Consider the following 19,605-nt stretch of genomic DNA (forward strand, 5'->3'; position numbering starts at 1 on the left):
CTGGATCACATGGTAAGTCTATGTTTAGTTTTTTTTAAGGAATCACCATACTGTTTTCCACAATGGCTGCACTAAAGAATATTACTTTAGAATGAAAGACAAATCAGATCGTAGATTGATGTCCTTTTCTTCTGAGGCCTCTTTCGGCAGTTATCAGCAGTGCCGACGTTGGTGTGTACCCTGGCACCCTCCCCGCCCAGAACACTCTCCACTCACAGCAGCTCCCCTGCAGGCGAGGGCCCTGAGCTGGGCTGCATTGGCCAAATGCCTCTTTAGCCATCAAAAGAAGGGAGCTGTCCCCTGCTGATTCGTCCTCACTGGCTGGAGAGACTGCCTAGCAGAGGACGGCATAGATGTGTCTTTCCTGAGAAATAAGAAAAGGAAAACAGTAGCATAACAGTGCAAGAGCTTTCATAATAAGCCTTCATTTATGACACACCTGCAAGGCAATGCCTGCAGCACCCGGACTGGAAGCATTCTGAGGGCTCAGGCTGTGTCTGTGTCACTGACTGGTGTGTGTCCAGTGCGTGAAACACGCCTGTCAGGTAGTAGGTGTGCAATAAACGTTTGCTGAGTGATTCAGGGAACCCACAGGCTCTTCATGTGATCCACATGGCTATAAACGAACAGGCTCAAAGGAGAATTTATTTGTTCACTGATTCCTCTTCATAAACCAAGTAATATGGACTCCTTAGAGTTAATTGTGAGATGCCAGGAGAGTTGTTGGAAGCAAATGTGGAAAATATGGAAAACAGGTTTATGCCAGTTATCATCTCAGAGACAGGGTTGATTTCAATATTTAATCAGTGGTGGTTTTTACCTAGTAATTCCATCTCCTATTAAACTGGCGGTTGAGCAAGCTTGGGTTTGCATTTTAAAGATTTCTCCCGATACCGGAAACTTCTCTCCCAATTACAGATTTGTACAAAGTCAGTAGGGCCTGTGCGTTTATGCTCTCCCGTGAGCAAGCTGGTGCAGGCGCAGGATCAAGGATTTGAACAAAGGTAAGAAGGGACACGACTGCTGACCCAGTTTCCCCCTCAGGCCCTCGAGGGCAGCTCTTCCCTGTACAAGGCTCAGAAAACTGATGTCAGCTCACTCTGTTGGCTCCTTTGGGTGGTGCTTAGATAAAAGGCTGGTTAGAATCTCCTCTTGGTCAGTTCATCAGGCGTACTGTAGAGCAGGTGTCAAGGGCGGCCAGCTCTGTCCCACCTGCCAGGGACTCACTGCATTTCCATTTAGGAAGCCCTGTGATGTCACAGTGTCCTGATGATGACATGACGTCAGCACCTTATATAGTCAAGACCCAAAGGGGTGGAGGGAATTGAGCACATAGGATGCTTGATTGTGGGTGTATTTTTGCAGTGACTAGAACATAAAGATTGGCTGGACAGCTGGTTCTCTTCTTTCTTGCATTTGAGGGTGAATCAAATGCTAACCAGAGCCTTGACTGAGACCAGATGCTTCTTGAAGGGCATGCTAAATTTTAAAGAGTGGTTTTTGTCATCACTTCGTACCAAGAAGATTAATTTTACGGGATTACACTAGGGCTTCTCAATCGTGGCACTGTTGACATTTTGGGTCAGATAATTCTCTGTGGAGGAGGTTGTCCCTGGGGATTGCTGGATGTTTAATAGCATCCCTGGCCTCTACCCACTAGTGCCCTCCCACTTGCTAATGTCCCCTGTGGGGCAGAATTGCCCTTGGTTGAGAGCCACTGGCTGACACCATCAAGGTATGATGGAAGTAGCTAGGACTGTCTGATCTAGTACACGAATATTGTTTTCCTCATAACTCTCAGGAAGGGTCTTTAATATGTAAAGTGTAGCCAACAAATAACACTTTTGTATCCAAGCAACTTATCCATTCACTAAATATTGAACATCTACTACGTGCTGTGCACTGGGGACACAGCAGCCCAAACAGCAGACATGGTGCTGTTCTCATGAAACCTACCTGTGAGGGGACTGAATAAATAAGAATGCCAGATATCAAGAAGTGCCATGAAAAAAATAAAGAAGGACTTGGAAGGTCTATATTAGAGGGGGTATTCAAGGAAGGCCTCTGCAAAGGCAACATTTGACCGAGAGTCAAATTAGATGGAGGATCCAGCCAAGTGGAAACCTGGAGACAGATGCTCCAGGCCGAGGCTGTAGGCAGTGTTCCAGAGGGAACCATACGTGCAAAGGCCCTGAGGCAGGAATGAGATTGCTGTTTCAGAAGGCAGAGCAGCCTGGCTGAATGAGGAAGGGGTACAGATGTTCCAGAGGTGAGCAGACCGAGGTTGTGTAGAGCTTCAGAAGTTAAGGAAGGGAGCTGGTGCTTTACTTCAAGGGCAGTGAGGAGCCCTCAGGGGGTTTGCAGTAGTAGACTGATGTGGTTGGGCTTCTATCTTTAAAAAATCACTTTGGCTGCTGTTTGGAGGATGCACTGTTGGGGGAGGCACAGTGGGAATCAGGGAGATTAAGTAAGTGGTCAGGGCAGGATGACGAGTCAGAGCTGTTATTTTGGGCAAAGCAGATGAATTCTGGATTTATGGGTGGGGCATACTTTAAAAATCCCCTAAAAGAACAACAAAATCCCCCTTACATTTCAACAGCACTTGTCTGAACTGCCTGTTGCTTTCACTTCCCCATTCCCTTCAGCCTATCAGCTCCAGTTCCCCGGGTTTATCTCCCACACTTTGTGGAGGAAAGGAACGGGCACCCCAGGCTCAAAGGCTTATCTTAGTCCTGAGATGCATCTGTGGCCAGACTTCAGGAAAGGGAGGGCGAGGCCAAGCCATTTGTGTTTAGCTGATCTCCGTGTGCCAGGGTCCAGCAGAGTGCCTGACATGGAGCAGAAGCTCGTGAAATATCCACTGGGTAAATGAGTGAGTGAATAAACGAAGGAAGGAGTGAGGCTCGAGGGCTAATGACCGCTCAGGCTGCCATGATGGGTGCTGGGCTGGGTGTTGGGTGCTTCATTCCCGTTACTCGAGACAGCACAGGGTTATTATGCCCAGACTCAGGAGGGGGAGACTGAGGCAGATTGGGAAATTTGTCCAAGGAGACTCAGGTGCCAAGCTGGGATTCCTCCTGGGCTATCGGATTCCACAGCAGGTGCTCAGTTGCTGGGGTACCTCCTAAGGGAAATAAGACTTCAGAGAGGGAGGGGGGATGGAGGGAGGGAAGGAGGGAGAGAGAGAGAAGGAGGAGGAGGAGAAGGGGGAGGAGGAGGAAGAGAAGGAGGAGGTGAAGAGAGAATAAGAGAAGCAGAAACGAGGAGATCCAGGACTCACTGGGCTGGACCACTTGTGCCCGTCTCCTGTCTGTTCTCCATCTCCCCCCAACCCTTTCTGTGAAGCTGCCACCCTTTTGCCCCGCACTTCCCCGCTCAACATGCTCCAGCGGAAGGTGCTGACAGGTTGCTTAACCAGATCAAGCCACGGGTGATTCCTCTGGAAAGGGCCACCACTCCACTGCCCCACGGATACTTTGCTGATTGTCGAGTTAGTTTTGTGACCCTCGCTGCCTGTACAGCACTGGCTACCCTTTAATGAGCCCCTGCCCTGGTTGTTCTTACACCCTCCTCTCCTCTCCCAGTGCAAGCAGGCTGCAGGGCACGCTTGCTCTGGAGGGAGAGAATGGGGGTGGGCTGAGGATGGGCTGGAGGCAAGAGCCAGTGTACTTGGCTTTAAGGAAACGTTTTCTTCTGCTCAATGTTCGGGCACTTCTCATGGGTAAGTGTGAGAAGGATGCAGGCAGCTTGTATGTTTGGGTTGGTGGTGTGTGCGTGTAGGGGGTTCACTGGGAAAGATGGGAAGTGGCAGGATTTGTCTCTTGGGGGTTGGCCACCTTACTTTAGGGTGTTGGTGTGGTGAAAGGGAAGTGAGAGATTCTGCTGATCAGGGTGTTGAGACCCATCCTCTGAGTCTTAAATGTCTGATGCAGGAAAAACACCACCTCTGGAGTCAGGTGGGCTTGGTTTCCCACACCTTCCAGCCATCGTGGGCTCACTGCAGAGCCTTGCTGAGCCTCAGTCTCCTTATCTGTAAAATGGGTGTCTTAGTCCATCTCGTGCTGCTGTAACAAAACACCACAGACTGGGTAGCTTATATACAACAGAAATGTATTGCTCACTCTCTGGAAGTTGGAAGTCTGAGACCAGGGAGCCGGCATGGTTGGGAGAGGGCCCTTTCCTGTGTTATAGCTTCTCCTTGTATCCTGACATGGCAGGTGGGGCGAGGGAGCCTCTTTTATAAAGATAGCAATCCCATTCGTGAGGGCTCCCCCCGTGAAATTCATACAGTGTAGTCCTAGCCCTCAATGTGAATGCATTTGAAGATGGAGCTTTTAGGAGGTAATTAAGGTTACATGAAGCCATAAGGGTGAGGTTCTCGTTTGATAGGCTTGGTAGCCTTGTAAGAAGAGGGGGAGAGAGAGAGAGAGAGAGATTTCTCTTTCTTCACGTGCTGCACCAAGAAAAGTCCACGTGAGGACACAGTGAGAAGGCAGCCATCTGAAAGCCAGGAAAAGAGCCCTCACCAGGGATGGATTCTGCACCTTGACCTTGGACTGATCCTGGACTTGCAGCCTCCAGGAGTGTGAAAACACGGATGTCCATCGTTCAAGCCGCCCAGGCTGTGATATTTTCTCATGGCAGCCCAAGCTGACAAAGAGAGCTGGCCTGCCTCTCTCCTGGTTCTGGGACTCTCCCGAGAGCAGAGCCCACCCTACGGTCACCACGCCGTCTTCCCTTCCTGACGCAGTGCGTGGGTATGGTACGATCGTTACGTGATCCACGACTGTCCATGGCTGACTTCTATGGACAAAAGGCTGCTCCTATTGGATGCTCTGGTCTGTGGCCACTGTGGTTGTGGGCAGTGTTTTCTGCTCAGGTCACCCTCTGGTAGGGTCATCAGATAAAACACAGGGCACCCAATTACATTTGAATTTCTTCAACAAATACAAAATATGTTTTTAGCATAAGCATGTCCCTAATACTGCACTGGATATACTTACACTAAAAAGTTGTCTCCTGTTTATCTAAAGTTCAGGTTTAACTGGGCATCTTATCTTTGTTTTTGGCTAAATCTAGCACTCCTATTGTATGGTCTTTTTCTAGAAGGTCCAGGAGAGCCGACCTCTTGACCTGAAGCAGTGCTTCTCAGAGAGTGGTCCCAGGACCAGAGCATCGGCAGCTCCTAGTTTAGAACAGAAACCTTTATGCCCCACGCGGACTTCAGAGGCAGAACCTCTGAGGATGCCAGCATTCTAGTTTTTGACATCCCTCCGGGTGATTCCACGGGCCGCTGTAGTTTGAGGGCCGTTAACTAGAGGTCCATGCTGATGGTAGGAGATTCCTGCTCTGTTGCTCACTCAGGGCCTTGGACTCAGCTGCCAAAGTGTAGTAACACCAGTGTTATCAGAGACATTACACGGTGTTCGTTCCATGGGTTTCCATGGATTTGTAGAAGATTGCAGAGGGTCATATGTGCACAGTGTTCTCTGCTGGGTCCCAGGGCTCTCTATTCTACCCGTCCTGCTCTGTTCCCAAGCCTGCACGGGGCTGTGAACCAGAGAATTTATTCTCCAGGCTGGATCCGCCAGTGGCGGCAGGGTGGGGCGGGGCCTGGTGGCGGAGGGACACGTGTGCCGGGGGGAGGGAAGCAGGAAGTGACTCCGGGAGTGGAGCCGGCGAGCCTGCGGCTGCAGGGGCTGATGGAAGTGGAGTGGGGGCTTGAGAGGGCACCTAGTGAGTCGGCTTTTCTCTCCTTCGGCACCTTCGGTTGGGCTGGAGGCCCGGGGTCTGGGGCTGTCAGGACAAGAGTGTGGGACTCGGAAGGGGCAGCAACATGGAGTTTGGAAGGGGGCGCCCCTGGGAGAGGAGGGGGCTGGAGCAGAAGCAGGGCGGCATTGACAGGTGGCAGAGGAGGGAGAAGGGTGCCGGGAGCCCCCTCCTCTGCCCCTCTTCAGGGCGAGCTGGAGGGTCTTGACCTGCCTTCTTTTGACAGTGGTTCCCCAAGATCGTCTTCATTCAGTGCTTCAGGGTGGGCGTGGGGGGAACCGGGGATCCCTGGGAGCGGACCTGGCTGCAGTTCCAGCTGCTCCGGGTCCCTTCCCACTGGCTCTGGGGGTCAGCAGGACCTGTTGAACTTGACTGGGAATCTGGCTAAGGGACAGCAGGCCAGAGATAATGCATTTCTAACCAACTCCCAGGTCAGCCGGTCCTCGGACCACACTTTGGGTATTAGAGAACATTTTCCACAGTCATATCCGTCCAAACTGGAATCGTTTTGCTCAGTTCTACTGGAGTCAGGGTGTGTATGTAGGTTTCATCATGCGCTGTTTCCACCTCTGCAACTTTTTCACTATTATCTTGAAGCTGACTCTTGGAAGCAGGGTAACAGGTTTAAAAGGGAAAGAAAAGAAATAGATCCCGTATCAGCTGGGAGCCCTGGGCTGCTCTGTTTGGGTTGGTGTTGACATCTTTAAAGTTGGAGCAGGCAGAGAATAATCCCTTCTGCAAACTAACCGAGGCTTATGTATTAATACCAGCTTATGAGAAAGGCTGAGGCCCATTGTGGAGTTGGCTTTTTGAGGTGCCCTGGCCAACGCTCCCGATTCGTAAGGGCTCCTGGTCTACCTGCTGGAGAAAACATTCTGTTCTCCTGATTCTTTGCAGCAGCGGCCCTGCCAGTCCCTCGCTGGGCAGGAAAACTCCCTTTCTAAGCTCTCAGCATTGAGCAAGTTGTTCCAATTTTAGACTAGCGCTTTCCACTTTGATGTGTGTCAGAAGCCCCCATGGGACCCCACAGAATGCAGATTCTGGTTCAGCAAGTCGGGGGTGGGGCCTGAGAGTCTGCATTTCTAACCTGGCTCCCAAGAGGATCCAGCACTGCTGGTTCTGGGACCACCCTTCGAGGAGTGAGGATTTAAAACAGCAAAGGGAAGAATCTTCCCCAAGGGACACTGGGCTTGCTTTGCCAGTGATGAATCTGCTCTTGTTTGGGATGGGAAGGATGGTGGCCTTGGTCTTCCCTCTGTGTCCCCCTTTCTCAGGGTGCTCAGGAGTAAGCGGAGTCTTGGAAGAGGGTTTTGCCCTCCCACTACCCCCCAGGAACACCCACGAGCTCTCCTGTTTGTCAGCCCACACAACCCACGTTGACTTTGGCCTATTGGTGAATGTAAACAGTTTCCTCTTTTCTGTAGTCGGTAAAAGGCACATTCAACACTGAAAAACAAAATTGCTGGGGTTTTTTTTTTGTTATGACATGTCTTGGGGGATAAGTACTAAGAGGGAGATAGCGATGAGCCTTTCTTTGTAAATGCTGTTTGAAGTTTTATCCACAAGCAACTAGAAATAGAAGATTGGTGTAATGATCTAGAAGTCCCGGTTTAAAAACAAATGCAAACCACTCTTTTTGGGGTGCCTGAACATGATGACATATGTAAAGGGTGGTTTTTTGAAAAAATGATTTTTTTTCCCCTTCAGGGAGGCACTGGGGATTAACCCCAGGGCCTTGTGCACGCTAAGCACACGCTCTACCACTGAGCTCTTCCCCCTATTCCCCCCAGAGTGATTGCTTTTCTTTATTTGGTGCAGTCATCATCCTGAATTCTACTTAGGCACAATCTGAATCCAGAGATTGTGTTTTTCTTCAAGGTTTCCTGGCACCGTGGCTGAGCCCGGGCTCACCTGGCTTATCTGGGTTCGCCCAGACTCACAGCCTTCCTAGGTTTGAATCCTGCTGTGTTGCTGACCCTTCTGGCATAAAGGCTTTGTCTACCCTCTGCCCTGGTTTCCTTCCAAGGTTCATAAAGAGAGGCCGCGTCTTCAGCTCTTGATCTGCAAGCCCAGGGTTGCTGGCTCCTCCCAGACCACTAGGGCCTGGCAGGGCTGAGCCCAGTGGGGTCGCATCCAGCCCTGCGGGTGCTGGGAGACCAGGGGGAGCTGAATGAGCCCTTTGAGATGAGGCCCTGAGCCCCAGTGTTTATGTACCAGAGCACAGGGCTTTTTAACAAACAGATTTCTCCACCTTGTAACTTTCCACAGCGAGAGTCTGACTCCCTATCATTTCAGAGCTAGGTTTTAAAACACGTCCAAATATAGAGGAGGTCCCTGGAGCAAGAGTGAGGAGGAATGGTACTTCCCTTTCCTTCCTTGGTGGGCAATGGTGTAACTTCTTCAGCAGCAAGCATGCTGAATGGACTGGGGGAAATGCCACTTGAGTCTCTGTCTCCTTGTCCTTGCTAAGTGTCCTATTCAAGATAAGCTGGCCCTTTTCAATGCCACAAATATTTTTGAGGGGTGCCAGAAAGCCCTATTTTACAGGGGTGCCAACTGTGAAAAAGCATCATCCCTGTTTTTGAGCAACTAATGATCTAAAAAAGGAAGGCAAGCCCACACAAAGAAAGCACCAAAGAGGTGCCCTGGGATGGCAGTGGAGAGGGACCAGGAAAGCACGGAATCGCAGTTGGCATTAGGTGGGCAGCAGAAGATGCTCTGGGTCTGATGGCTGGAGGCTGGGAAGGAAGCCGTGCCACGGGAGGGAACCGGATGAAGAGAGACTTGGAGGAGGACCATCCCAGGCTTGTCGAAGGTTCCATGAATAATTGGGTGGAGTTGGAATATGGTGGCCACGTGGGGCGCAATGGTTGAAGAGTTGTTGGGCTGGTTAAAGGTTGGTCGATGGAGTGTACCCTTGGCAGGCTGTGGGAGCTGCTGTGGGAGCCATTGAAAGTTTGATCAGGACTTAGATGCAACAGCTTCAAGAGGAAATCTGAGCTGGTTACCTGCATTCAGAGGAGACAGAACTGATGATGGATGGTAGACAAGGGCAGGTAGAATAGGCAGAATGTGCGAGAAGGCTGCAGTCAGACCCTCCCCGCTCCCTTCCTCCAGGCTAAATAATTCACGTTCTTGGAGCTGCTTCTCTTTGGAACTATTTCCCGATGTTGTCATGTTGTCACTTCCTTTGCGGCATCTCCTCCTCTGGCATCTCCCTAGGCGATCTCCCTAGAGCCCCTTAGAACACGCGTGTGCCACCAGGAGGGACCGCCGATGCTGACCCTCTCCTGCCTCTCTGCACACAGCCGTATCCAGCATGCTCCAAGGCCACAGCCCTGTGTCCCAGGCCTTGCTGGGGACCTTCTTCACCTGGGGGATGACCGCAGCTGGGGCGGCCCTCGTGTTCATATTCTCTAGCGGACAGGTGAGTTGACTTGACTCGGTTCCGGAGGTTCCTGGGGACTCTCTTAGCGAGCTCTGAAACCAGCCCCTCCGCACAGCAGGGCTACCAGACTCTCTAATGCCACCGGCCACACCTCCAGGTGGGGGAGATGTGAGTCCTGCCCTCTTTTTTCTCCCTTGTCCCCTGCAACTCTCTGCAGACGCACTCAGCATCACCTGCTTCTCGCCTCCTGATTCGGAGAGAGTCGGGAGTGAGAAGACCAGTTACTCAGCCTTCTTTAGCTGTCTGCCTGATTTCTGTCTTCCGTCTGGTTTCTCCTGGCCCTGGAGCAGGTGGTAATATGCACGATGATAGGAGAATAATAGGTTTGCACGTAACTCTCCTGCCCTGTGGCCTTGAGTTAAAGGTGGTTGAAAGACCTTGGGAGAGATGAGGGGGCATCTGTTCCTTTTCTGTTTCATGCCATCTCCAGGCTCTTCATCGCCTCCCTCATCAGCCTTGGGATGGATACACACAGACCCACCTCCCCAGGTCTCTACAGATCCCCACCCCCCCCACCCCCATGTACCCCTACATCCCCCATACCTGACACAGGTACCCCCATCCCCACCCTTCAGCCCCACATGTACCCACACTCCCCACCCCGTGCATCCCACACACCCTCGCATCCCCCACACATATCTCACACCCCTGCATTCTACGCCCAGCCCCCCACTTACACCCCTAACCGCATACCCCCGCACCTCCCCCACACATACTCCAGACCCTCCCCCCACACATCCCACACACTTCACCCAACTCCTCCCCAACCCACGCCCACCTCCTGTGCCTGACATTCCTTCCTTTTTTCCAACCCTAACTCCCTCAGTCCACTGCCTGGAGCCAACTATCCTTATCTTGATGGATGCAAAGTCAGATTGTGGGCAGGGTAATTGAGCAAGGGGTGGAGGATCTAGGTAAACATGCCGTGGTGAGGCCGGTCTGGAAACTGAAACCTGTCTAGGAAGTTGGCCCGCCAGGCACTCTCGTGTCAGAGCCCTGTAAAGCAGCGTGGGGGTCGCTGTACGGTGGTACCTTGTGCGCCTCCCCCTACCTCCCCTCCTCAGTGGAGGTTTGGGATCCTGTGGAGACTTGGACCTTGAGACTCAGCCCTGAGTCCCAGGTTTCTGTCAACAGGTTGTGAAACCTTTTGAAACTCAGTCCCCGAATGAGAGACACCAGGAGCCAGAGGAGAGGTGACCAGGTGACCTCACCCTCTTCCTCTCTGATGACAGCCACACCCGCTCTTCCCGGGTCCTGTCCTCATGCCCTCCTGGGGTAGAGCGACCCATGTTTTCATCTTCACCAGTTTCGTTTGCGCGGAGAAGGAGTGATCTGAGTCAAAATAGCTGGGGTCTAGCTGGCCAAGCGGGCCGTGGGGACCTGAGCTAAATGCGGCGCTGCAGTGGGTGAAGCTCCATAGCCCATGTAGCCCTGGCCAATGCCTTGGGGGCTTTTCAGAAGGGAGAAGCCATCACACGGGTGCCCCCTTCCCCTTTGGAGCTTCAGTGCCCCTAACTCATCTTGGGTTAGTGTAACCCGAAGGTTTTTAGTAGGAGGAATTGCTGAGACCTTTTCTCTGTGTGGAGGCATAGAGGGGTAAGACCACCCACACACTTGGTGAGTCCTCCAAGGACTCAGCATAGAGTTGTGCTCACGGCTAAGGTTCATTACAGCGAAGGGACACGCGATAGGCTCAGCCAGGGAAGGACAGGCAGAGTCTGGAGAAATCTGAGCACAGGCTTCCGATGCTCCCTCCCTCCTGTGAGGGGCGCAGACAGTGCTTCTTCCCCGGCCTGGAGAAGGCGGTGACACATGTGCAATGTGTCTGTCCAGGGATGCCCACTAGAGACCCATCCCCCAAGGTTTTTACTGGGGTCTGGCCACGTGCTGTGCTGAGCTCCCAACCCAAATTCCGAACTTGCAGAAGGCAAGCAAGTGCCCCGCATAAATCACCTGGTTTGTAAAACAGGCACAGGGACCCACCCTTATCTGGTGGGGGGTGGAGGGAGCAGTACCACTGCCAGCTTCCCAGGAGCCAGCCGGGGACCCACCCTGAAAGCAGGACCCTCCAGAGGTGGCAGGCTCAGGTGGGCTATGTGAACCCTTTCTGCCCAGGAGGTGTGCGTGAGGAGCGGGAAGGGGCACAGCGTGGGGAGACAGAGCCAGCTGCAGACATGAGTGGGGTGGGCTCTTCCCCCAGCCCCCCACCTCAGTTTTCACACAACTTAAATGGGGGCTTCAGTGAGGATCCCTTGGGACAGTGGGTAGTTGGCCATCTGCTCCCTGTTGCCGTTATCAGCATTGGCTTAACTTCACTCAAAATTCATTTTCTTTTTTTGGGGGGTGGAGAGTAATGAGGTTTATTTATTTATTTTACTTATTTATTTTTTCAATGGAGGTACCAGGGATTAAACCCAGGACCTTGGGCATGCTAAGCACACGCTGTACCCCCGAGCTATACCCTCCCCCTCAAAATTCATCTTCTTGTTTAAAATACCCTTTCTGAATTGTAGGAAACTTGGAAAACATGGAAAAGCTTAAAAAAATTAAAAAAAAACCCACTTCCTGATCCCACTTCTCAGGAAGGAAAACCAAATATATCTGTTCACATTGATTCAGTTTATATATGAGTATATATATTTGCTATTGAAGTATATAGTCAGTTTACAACGTTGTGCCAGTTTCTGGTGTAAGTATATGAGAATACATAAGCACGTACCTGTTTGCTTAGCATCATGAGGATCAAATTGTACGTGATGTTCTACCACCAGCATTTCTCACTGGGTATCACACGCATCCTCCCACCTCCCTAAAATGGTCCTTTGATAATTTTGATTACTTTGGTTACTTCAGTGGCTGTATAATATCCCGTCATAAAGATATACTGCCGTTTATTTAGCCAGTCCCCAACTGCTGGGCAATGAGTTTATGCCCCTTTTTCTTGCTTTTAAAAATAGTGTTATGATGACCATAAATCTTTGAGCACGTACCTGATCGGTTCCTTGAGATAAATGTCTTAAAGTGGAATAACAGGTTTATTGATCTTAAATCAGTATAATGCTTCTTTTTTTTTTTAATTGAAGTGTAGTTAGTTACAATGTGTCAATTTATGGTGTGCAGCACAATGTCCCAGTCATGCATATATATATATGTATATATACATATATTACATATGTATGTATGTGTATGTATATATACATAAATTCATTTTCATGTTCAGTATAATACTTCTTAAAGTATGATGCTTCTCCTTTCAGGATCCAGATGGTTGCTGACTTTTTAATTCTATCTGTCTGCTTTGATTAAATTAGTTGGTTAGACCAACTTGGCCTATGTCATGGCATGCCCAGAGAAGAATGTCATTTGTATGGCTCACTGGGGTTAAAACCTTCCATCCACCCCATAGCCACACAGAGGTGGGAAGAGGCTGCTCATACTTGGAGATGACTGAGCTGGTGGCACTAGCAACCTGGACCTCACTGGGAGTCTCAAGGGTCAGACCAATCAACACTTCAGTATGTCTGTGATGTGTCTATGTGGCTATAGATTATATCCCTAACTTAAGCCACTTCTTTAAAAAAAAACAAACTTTTAATTGAAGTATGCAATATCTGTAGAAAACTGCACATTTTATAAGCGTGCAGCTTGATAACTTTTCACCAATGCCCACGAAAATAGTACCCAGATCAAGCACTGGAACATTCCCCCCCCCCACCAGCCGCCCTTTCAGGCTTCCTTCCAGTCATTGCTCCCCACCCCCAACCTCCACTCCAAGAGCAGCGCCTCTCCTGGTCTCTAACAGCAGAGATTTTTGTTTCTGTACAGTGTATAAATGGAGTAAATCATACAGTCTATGCTCATCCGTGTCTGGCTGATTTCACCCTATGTATTTTCCTGTTTACTGAGTACCCCTGCCTGATGGTGAGCTCGTTTACCTACACATGTGTGTTCTCTGTGCCAAACGGTATTCTGTCGTGTGAACACATCCCAACGATATATCCATTCTGCTGTTGGTGGGCCTTCGGGTAGTTTCTTGTTTTCAGATCTCATAAATAGGGCTGCAGAGGGCATTTTTGTACACGTGTCTGGTGGGTCCAAGTATGCATTTCTGCTAGGTCATCGCTTACGAGTGGCGCTGCTGGGTCATAGGATCTGCTTATGAAGGTTTGCTTCTAGTGGGTCTACCAGCTATCTTTCCAAAGTGGCTGTGCCAGTTTGCACTCCCATCTGCAGCGTGGGAGGGTTTTGGTTGGTTCATAGACTCCTTGCCGATACTTGTTGATTTCTATCATTTAGATCAGCCATTTACTACTAAAGGCTTATAGCTGTAATTCACAGGGAGAGCCCAGGTCGGGGCAAAACATGTGGGCCAATGCAAGCCAAGGGTCTCACTGAAAGACAGCTCTGATTGGCTGTAGGATGGATGGAAGGTTTAAAAATATTTCTTTCCCCCTGGTTCTTGGCTCATTTTATAAAGACTCAGATCTAAGCTTCCAGATAGGCTCTTGCAAGCTCAGGCATGGGCTAGTCTTTACTCATGTGGTTCTCTTAAGCCTTTTGGTTTCCTCTTGTCCCAGGAAACAGCCCTTAGAAACTGAAACATCTTGTTTTCATTTTCAGAGGCAGATCTTAGATGGAAGCCTTGGCTTTGCTGCAGGGGTAAGTAGCATGTGGTAGGAGGAATGTTAAGTGGAGAGTGTTTATTCCAGTGTTTCTCAAATTCTCCACGAATTCTCCACGCAGAGACAGAGGGACCCTTGGTATGCTGGTGCTGGTGAAGAGACAGTGAAGAATGCTAATCACTAATCACTGGACATAAATTCTTTCTCAGTTCAGATACTGTCCTGTCTTTTGAATCAAATTGTTAGCAGAGAAATCCTTAAAAGTGATTTTTTCATGGTGGACTACTTTGGGATTTGGGGCATTCTTAGAGTTCAATGAACAAAATGACAATATTATAAAAAAAATCTGTTTTTTCTGTCTTCTTTACATGAGCACGTTTTCTCTGCTTACATTAAGAAAAGAAAAACAAAAACCCAGAAAAGTAGAATTTAATTGATGTTTAACCCTGTCTTATTCTAGCAATGACTAGTTAATGTTTATCCACAAATATATGAATGGATTGAAAAAAGTCTCATCCATGAAAATATGCATTTCCAAGAATATTTTACTTTTGCATGTTTAATATTTATGAAATGGCATATTTAATTTCTGTTAGTATGACTCTGTTCTCGACCACCAATAATTTTAATGGTAATTTAATCCAGCAAATTGTTATTCAAGCAGTTAGAGCCCTAGGCTCACAAGAAATCTTTAAAAATTAAATTGAAGTGTATAGAGATATTTTCTTGTACAGCAGCATGAAAAAAAAGACCAATAATAGACTTTCTAGTATAAAAATATAAGTTGCTCCAGGATAAAATTCTGTGGGGAAATGGAATTGAAATACAAGTCAAGGAGAAAAAGAAATGTTGTAATTTTTTTACTTTTGAAGAAAACCTTGCTCATGCATTTTTGTGTTTAGAATATAACCCTCAAACAGAAAAGTGCATAAAGTGTAAACACATAGCTTAGTTTGCATATATTTTTAGGTGGGTAACGGAGTAGATGAGGGGAATCAAATCCCTGTGCTGGTTAGATCTCACTGGATACATTTACACCACTGGTGAAACAAGTTTTATTTAAACACATCAACATATTTATATGACAGAATTGACATCTTTTGCAACTCTTCAAATTTGAGATGAAAACATTTCAGATGTCAATTTCAAATTGAGCAAGGAGGGTACCTAGTTTTTCAAAATTCTTTCAGGGGTTACACAGGTACAAAGCTTGAGGAATCCTGTTCTGTGCTGACCAGGCACTTGGTTGGTTTACTCTTTTAGGCAAAAAGCCATTGTAAGATTTATACATCAAAAGACAAAAACAAACAAACAAACAAACAAAAGCCAAAATGAAACTAGAAAGGAAACGAACAGACAAAAACCAGGTGGAGAATAATAGCCTTCAGGACGTGTAAGAACGAATTTGGGAGCCTCACATCATGCAAGTATGAGTTCCTTTAAAAACGTCATCAGATCAGTATATTAACATGTTTGTTTAACTAGGAGGTTTAAAAATAGTTTTACTTCTGATTTTTAAAGTTGTTGGTTGGAAAAAAGATTCTGAAAGTTATTTTTGTGTCCTTAATAGAAGATAAGTCACTGACTTTGATTCTAAGACTGGCCTTGAATATATGCTGGTTGCACAAAGGCACTCCTTGACGGGTCTCCTGATACAGAGAGAAAAATGAAAGCCTGATGGGGGAGGTAGCTGGGACTCAAACTCAGAAAAAGTCAGTGGCATTGGTAACTCGCAGTGGATTCTTATAAATTCTTCCCCAAACTAGGGAAAGACAATAGAGCCCCAGTGGTTTGAGTTGTAATAATTGTTTGTACTTATCATGGACTGATTTATATTTAAAATTGTCATTCTATTGGCTAAGACAGTGGTTCTCAACCGAGGGTGGGTTTGGGGGGTAGGCGATGATTTTGCCCGGCCCCCCCCAGGGGACATTTGGCACATTTGGTATCTAGTGGGTAGAAGCCAGGGATGCTGCTAAACATCCTATGATGCACAGGACAGGCTCCACCACCAAGAATTGTGTGCCCCAAAGTGTCAATTGTGCCTGGTTGAGAGCATTTTGATGTGTTATTTCTAATTATAGAGTAGAATGTGTACAAATTTGGTTGTATTTAAGTTAAAGACAAAGAAGGAAAAAGTCCCCTTGCTTCTCCCCCAGTTTCCCAAAGGTCATTCATCACTGTTAACCTTGAGCGCTTATCCTCGGAGAATTTAGATTATGCAAACGCCAAGCATCAGGACAGTTAGATGTCCCACAGGGCCTCGTGTCCTTCTTCAGCACAGCTTTGAGATGCTCTGAATCTAGAAAAAGGGAAAACTGGCCATCAGACCGTTGGCTGGGGTCCTGCTGTGCCTGGCACAGATGTAACATGTTTCTACAGTCAGTTCTGCATTCATTTGTGTATTAAAATCTATCTCCAATAAAATGCTGCAGTGACATATGTACGTGATATATAATTGTGTCCTGGAACAAGCATTTCCGTAAGAGAGATTCCTGGGAGAAAGGACATGGGTATTCCTTTTTTCTTTTTTTTCACTGGTATTCATTCTTTTATTTTATTTTATTTTATTTTATTTTATTTTATTTTATTTTATTTTTATTTTATTTTTTTAAGTTGAAGTATAGTTGATTTACAATGTTGTGTTAGTTTCAGGTGTACAGCAAAGTGATTCAGTTACATAGAAATCTATTCTTTTTCAGATTGTTTTTTGTATAGGTTATTACAAGATACTGACTCTAGTTCGCTGTGTTATACAGTAGACTCTTGTTGGCTATCAATTATTTATATATAATAGTGTGTATTAGGCCGCGGGTTTTCCAAATATGCCTAGCAATATCTTCTGCGGGTTGTTTTTTCTCATTAGCAGGGCCTTGGAAGCATTAATCAGTCCTTCTTATATGACTCCTCTTGAAATCCCTTTGCCTGTTTTCCTCCTGACTCCATAAATTTCTCTCCAGGTCTCTAGTAATCATTGTCATTCTCTTCTTGGTACCGGTTGTCTGGCCTTGATTTTTGCCTGAGGCATGAACGTAATAAGGACAAATGTTACCGTTTTTAAAAAAAAAAAAGGATTGTCATTATTTCCTATTAGATTCCTAGAGTAATACACCTTTAAAGCTGGAAAAGGTTTTAGAGAATTATAATAACTCATATTTATTGAGTCCTTACTATGGACAGGGGCCTCTGCCAAGTACTTTACCTAGATCATCTAATTTAATTTTCATAACAACTCTATGAGGTGAATACCAGGTCCTGTTATTTACCCTCACTTTACAGATGTGGAAACTGAGGCACAGCGAGTACAAGTAAGTTGTTCAGGCTCATAAAGGGAGCAGAGCCAGGACTCGAACCCACTGTCTGCCTGTTGAGTTCCCACTCTTAGACCGCAGTGCCTTCTAGCTGATGTCTGGTCCAGCTGCCTCTATGTACAGGCAAGAAACAGAGCCAGAGAGAGTAAGTGACTTATCCAGAATTTAAAAATGCTAGATGGTGGCAGAGCTAGGATCAAACCCAGATGAGAAGTCAGGGGCTGCCAGCATTTAGCTGCGTGACTTTGGCAAGCTCCTCAGTCGTCCTGGACCTCAGTTGAGTCTGCTGGGAACTGAGGACATGAAATGGATGGTTCATTAAGAGCTTCTTGAATCTGCACATTTAATGGGGCAATTTTCTGCAAAAGTGAGCTTATGTCTTTTTGTTGTAAGGCAGTCGTGAAGGGTTTCAGTTTTTGGTCCACCTATTCACCGACTCACCTATTCAACGGTACATTTAAATGTGTAATTGAATAGCCTTTCATCCAAGGGAGAAAAGCAGTCATTATCCCCAAAGATGAACCTTTCGATGGATTTGGGTGAGGCTAAACCATTGAGGGTCACCATTTTAATATTCGTTGCTCTGGTTTTGATGTCTGTTTTTTTTTTTTTTGTGAGACTTGAACTCACTGAGAATCTCTAAATCAATGTATCTTCTCTCTCAAGGAAGAAGCACTTGTTTGGAATAAATATGACCATGAAACTGCAGAAGAGAAAGACAGGCTACCAATCAAGGAACTTACTTCTAAGCATGAAAAGGCAATTTAATATCTATTATTTAATCCCGTAGGGAGCTGGCTTCTTATGAAAGACATGATTCTTCTTAAGGGGTTTTTGGCTGAGTCTGCTTTTGTGCAGCAAGTGGTGAATGATGTTTTCTGCAAATAACTGACTCATTGTTGGAAGTTAACGACGCTGTCCCATGATGGCCTTTGAGTCTGGAGGGACGATGGTGGCCAGCTGCTCTCCCTTTCCAAGGAGAGATGGATGGGAAGAAATGGCTTAAATTGTAGCATGAGGGATTCAGGGAGGGGACTCCAGCCAGATTCATTGGAGAGGTTTATTCTAGAATAAATAGTAGAGAGAGAAGGGATGGGGGTGGAGAGCAGCCACTGAATTGGGTCTTCAGAAATCCTAGCTTTTATCCTCCTGGCTCTATGGATCCTGGATCGCGAAGTAATAATTGCTGGTACCTTTTCTCCTTTTTATTGACCCCAGTGTGTCCTAATGGAGATTTTTCAGTGGGACCACACTGAAGTGGGCCGGACCACCACCAGACAGTATGAAGGGAGCACTGTAACGGCCTCTGATGAAACTTCTTCAGAGATCTTTGCTCTGTGTTTCTCTGAGCCATGACTTCCCTCTTTCTGAGGCTGAGTGAAACAAAGGGCCCAGATGACGTCCCGGGGATGCTGAACGTGCTTGGACCTGGAGCAGATCCCATCCCCAGCATCACCTGGACGGGGCAGATCACTTTGGGAGCTTCAGGGCTGTTGTCCCCTGTGGACCTCCTTTCTTAAATCTGCTTTTTGAAGCTTTTTGGAAACCAGGGAGCCCCAGAGCCTCCTAGATTATACTCTCTGCAGCTTTTCTCCTGCACCGGAGTGCAATGACCGGGGAGCAGATGTTGGTCTGTTTTGGGGAGAAGGCTGCCCTTTAAGTAGGCAATCATTGAAGTGAGGGAGTGTTCCAGGGTTGGTTTGCTGCTACTTTGAGCCACCTGCCTCACGGGTCTCACTTGACAAGCTAAGTGTGGCATGGTGCCAGGAAGAAGATGGGGAAAGGGCTCTTCTCTGACCAGGACTATTCGCAGCGTTCTTGGCACAGTTGTCAAGGTGCACTGGCCACTTCTGCCACCAGGCATTTTACTTTTAAAGGTTTCAAATGACCAGTTTCTGGTGGGAAACTTCTGTGTCTCAGCTATGTTTTGAGAACACTCAAAACCATGCCAGGCACAGGCAGGAGACCCTGAACATGTCGCAGGAGACCCTGAACATGTCACAGGAGACAAGGCTGATTTCTGGCCCAGTGATCCTGGCCCCCAACCCGTCATGGTTCCTGCGATTACCAGGGTGATGTGGTGATAGCTCTGTCCTCCGGCCCTCCCCTCATTCTGTGCAACATGAGCCCGCAAAGTGAGGCCCTTCTTTCCAGAAGCATCCTGACCCCCGACTCCACGTTGGGAGGGAAGCGAGGTCTTGCTGCAGGGGGAGGGGGTGGCGAGGTGAGAAGGGGAGAAAGGGGAAGAAAAACACTCAAGAAGGAGATAGATTATTATTATTACTGTATTTTTTCTTTTCAATTTCATGTTTCAGATTTCCAATGTCATTATAAACAGCGCGGGGGAGGAAATGATATATATTACCTTTCCTCTGTGGTGATGGAAAGTAACAGCATTGGTGTTTAGAGCCCACGGCTTTGAGCATCTGGGTGGTGCGGCCCCAAGGACTCCCTG

The 19,605-nt window shown here is 47.7% G+C and overlaps 1 protein-coding gene across 15 annotated transcripts in view; it reads left to right on the forward strand.

Annotated features, from left to right (window-relative positions):
- SLC39A11 (solute carrier family 39 member 11) overlaps positions 1 to 19,605 on the forward strand; it is a 351,831-nt gene that overhangs the window by 56,310 nt on the left and 275,916 nt on the right. For 8 of the 15 annotated variants that reach the window (XR_010384562.1, XR_010384564.1, XR_010384565.1 and 5 more), the window contains exons 1-3: positions 5,657 to 5,736; positions 9,078 to 9,196; positions 13,838 to 13,876. The exons of 1 other annotated variant lie outside the window; for it this stretch is intronic. Coding sequence is in view for 9 of the 14 variants with exons in the window: in XM_031468988.2 (XP_031324848.1) it covers positions 5,703 to 5,736; positions 9,078 to 9,196; positions 13,838 to 13,876 (192 nt within the window). In the remaining 5 variants the exon portion in view is untranslated. Of the gene's footprint in view, positions 1 to 5,656; positions 5,737 to 9,077; positions 9,197 to 13,837; positions 13,877 to 15,245; positions 15,267 to 19,605 lie in introns of those variants that run through there. 6 more of the 15 variants (XM_064495589.1, XM_064495595.1, XM_031468992.2 and 3 more) reach the window with 4 other exon arrangements.

Source organism: Camelus dromedarius, chromosome 16, assembly GCF_036321535.1.
Source record: "Camelus dromedarius isolate mCamDro1 chromosome 16, mCamDro1.pat, whole genome shotgun sequence".
Taxonomy (NCBI): Eukaryota; Metazoa; Chordata; class Mammalia; order Artiodactyla; family Camelidae; genus Camelus; species Camelus dromedarius.